We start from the raw sequence: 2,534 nt of genomic DNA, 5'->3' as shown, positions 1-2,534 counted from the left end.
GGCGCGGGTGCTGCGGGGAAGTCGGAGAGGCAGGCAGGTGAGCAGGCGGAAGATGAGGAGGCGGCGGCGGCGCTGGAGGGGGTGGCTGTGGAGCGAGTCTACTACGCAGGTGAGCGCGCTGCCGCATTTTCTCCATGCAGGGGGGCGCGCCGACACAGGGGCCTTGAGAGCTTGCTTATGCAGACCGGTTGGTGTCAGCGCTGGGGGTGGTGTCGGCATCGCCGTATGGGACCGCGAGGGGGCTGGCCTGCCAGCTGGTCGGCAGGGCGGGGCCCGCTGACACCTGCAAGCCCAATTGATGTGCAACCCACACCCAGCCGCCGTGCGCCATGCGGGGCAGGGCGACAAAACCCTCCCCCCCAAACCCTCTGCGCCTTCCCTCTGATTTCTGCGCGCGTCACACCCGCAGTCGTGCAGGGCGCGCTCCCTCCCCGCTCCGGGGGCCGCCTCCGCAGCCGCATCACGGTCGAGGGCGTGCTCAAGCCGGCCGTGACTAAGTACGTTGTCGTCGGCTCTGGCGGCGGCCTCAGCCTGCTGCGGCTGGCGCCCCAGACGGGGCGCAAGCATCAGCTGCGGGTGCACTGTGCGGAGCAGCTGGGGACCCCCATACTCGGGGATTACAGGTGGGGGGGGGAGGGCATTGGGGTTGAGAGTTCAGGTTTTGCTGTTTGTATTGCTGGGTCTTGGAGGCATCATGGCGATGGCGGCCGAGCGCTGGCACTGCTCTGATGTGGCGCGAGACTGCATCGTGCGCTGACGTGGGGCGGGCGGGGCGCACGACGAGGGCGGCCGACGAGGGCGGGCGGGGGCGCGGCATTCGCCGGGGATGGCGGCAGGCTCTTGATGGCGGGCGCTGGTGCGGAGCGTGAGGCGCGAGCGGCCGACACTGCCGCCCGCCCGCCTGTGGTGGCGCATGCGTGCCCTTATGCCCTCTCCCTCTCTCTCTCTCTCTCTCTCTCTCTCTCTCTCTCTCTCTCTCTCTCTCTCTCTCTTTCTCTCTCTCTCTCTCTCTGTGTCACACACGCACAGACACACACACACACACACGAGCATGCCCCGCTCGCCCCCTGTCGCCTGCAGATATGGCTATCGCGACAGCCAGGACGCCGCCAACACCGCCGCCGCGCAACCGCACCCCAGCAGCCCCCGCGGCCACCCGCAGCAGCAGCCTGCATCAGCGGCCGGCGGCCGCGCAGGCGGCGCATCGCGACGGCGCGACGACGACAGCGAGGACGACGACGAAGGGAGGGCGGCCGCGGAGGCGGAGGCGGGCTTTACGCCGCTGTTTCTGCACGCGCACTCTTTGGTGCTGAGACGGCCGGACAGGCGGCCGGTCAAGGTGGTCGCGCCGCTGCCGCGCCACATGCGCGCCCTGGTCGCGTCGAGGGGGTGGAAGCTACAAAAGGAGGACACCGTGGGCGGCGGCGGCGGCGGCGGCGGCGCCGCGGCGGGGCCTGCGGCTGCGGTCGCGATGGGCCTGGGTTTGGGGGCTGCGCGCGCGGCGCAGCGGCGGGCGGCGGCGGCGCCTCTGACGAAGCGGGCGTTGGGGCAGTGGGCGGCGGGGGCGGGCGGCGGAAGCGGTGCCAAGGGCGCTGCCGCCAAGGAGGCGCGAGGCTGAAGTGCCCTGCACTGGCCGTCGGCCGCCCTGCCCTGCTCTGGCCTGTAATGCTGTCACGAACCACTGAAGACGACTTACAACAAGTTGCGCAGCTGTGCAGCAGAATGTTGGCTGTGCAGCAGAATGTTGCAGATCCTGGCTCTAAATCCAAGGGTAGGCCGCTGCACACAACAGATCTGCAAATGCACACAAATCTGCACGCCATGACAGCCTCCTTCACGAGGAGGGTTTCCACACACATAAAGAGGTTCACACGCATCACAGTTGTATAGAGGGCGCTGACATGACCTGACAGATGGACTCACATCACACAAAGCGAAGCACCGCGTGCCAGAACCCAAAATTGCATCCCCTGTAGCCGCCTGCCCACCAGCCAGCTGCAGCACCAAGCCTGAGCCCAACATCCCGGCCCGCGGTCGAGCCTGAAGCAAGGCCCATCTGGGCAGTGAATCAACCCCACTGGCAGGAGGCGGCCGCCTCCCCTGAGGCGTCGTCAGATCTTGTCAGATCAGAAGGGCAGCTCAGGGCAGCCCGTGGGGTCGATCTTGCCGGTGGAGGCGACCGCTGCCTTGAGGTCCCGGGTGTAAGAGGCCGGGAAAGACTCAAAGCCCAGCCCTGAAGCAAGGCGCGTCAAGAGAAGGGGGGGCGGGGGGGGGCAGGACACAGGGTCAGGGGTGCGCGAATGCCAGCGCGACGCGCCTCCCCCGCCCGCCCCGGCTTGGGGTGCTCTGACCATGGTACTGGCACCACTCCTGCCACCCGCTCAGGCAAGCCACCATCAGTGCCGCGATCACCACCCCAGAGGGGTGGCGCCCATCGAGCCGCTTCTCCGTTTGCATCCTCGCCTCCGCCCCTCCAGACCGCCACGCGACCCTCAGCACACCCGGCTCACGCCCATCGCCCCCCCATTGAACCC

At 68.5% G+C, this 2,534-nt stretch overlaps 1 protein-coding gene across 1 annotated transcript; it reads left to right on the top strand.

Annotated features, from left to right (window-relative positions):
* Positions 1-177: 177 nt before the first annotated feature.
* On the top strand, positions 178-1,618 carry MNEG_16178 (hypothetical protein; the record flags this gene model as incomplete). The annotated part of the gene is made up of 3 exons (XM_014035351.1): positions 178-187; positions 410-623; positions 1,081-1,618. The coding sequence occupies 3 exons, from the start codon at positions 178-180 to the stop codon at positions 1,616-1,618; spliced, it is 762 nt and encodes a 253-aa protein (XP_013890805.1).
* Between the last annotated feature and the right edge of the window lie 916 nt (positions 1,619-2,534).

This window comes from Monoraphidium neglectum (genome assembly GCF_000611645.1).
Source record: "Monoraphidium neglectum strain SAG 48.87 unplaced genomic scaffold scaffold06077, whole genome shotgun sequence".
Classification (NCBI taxonomy): domain Eukaryota; kingdom Viridiplantae; phylum Chlorophyta; class Chlorophyceae; order Sphaeropleales; family Selenastraceae; genus Monoraphidium; species Monoraphidium neglectum.
Note: the sequence above shows the minus strand (reverse complement) of the source record. Positions and strands in the feature narration are given on the sequence as shown.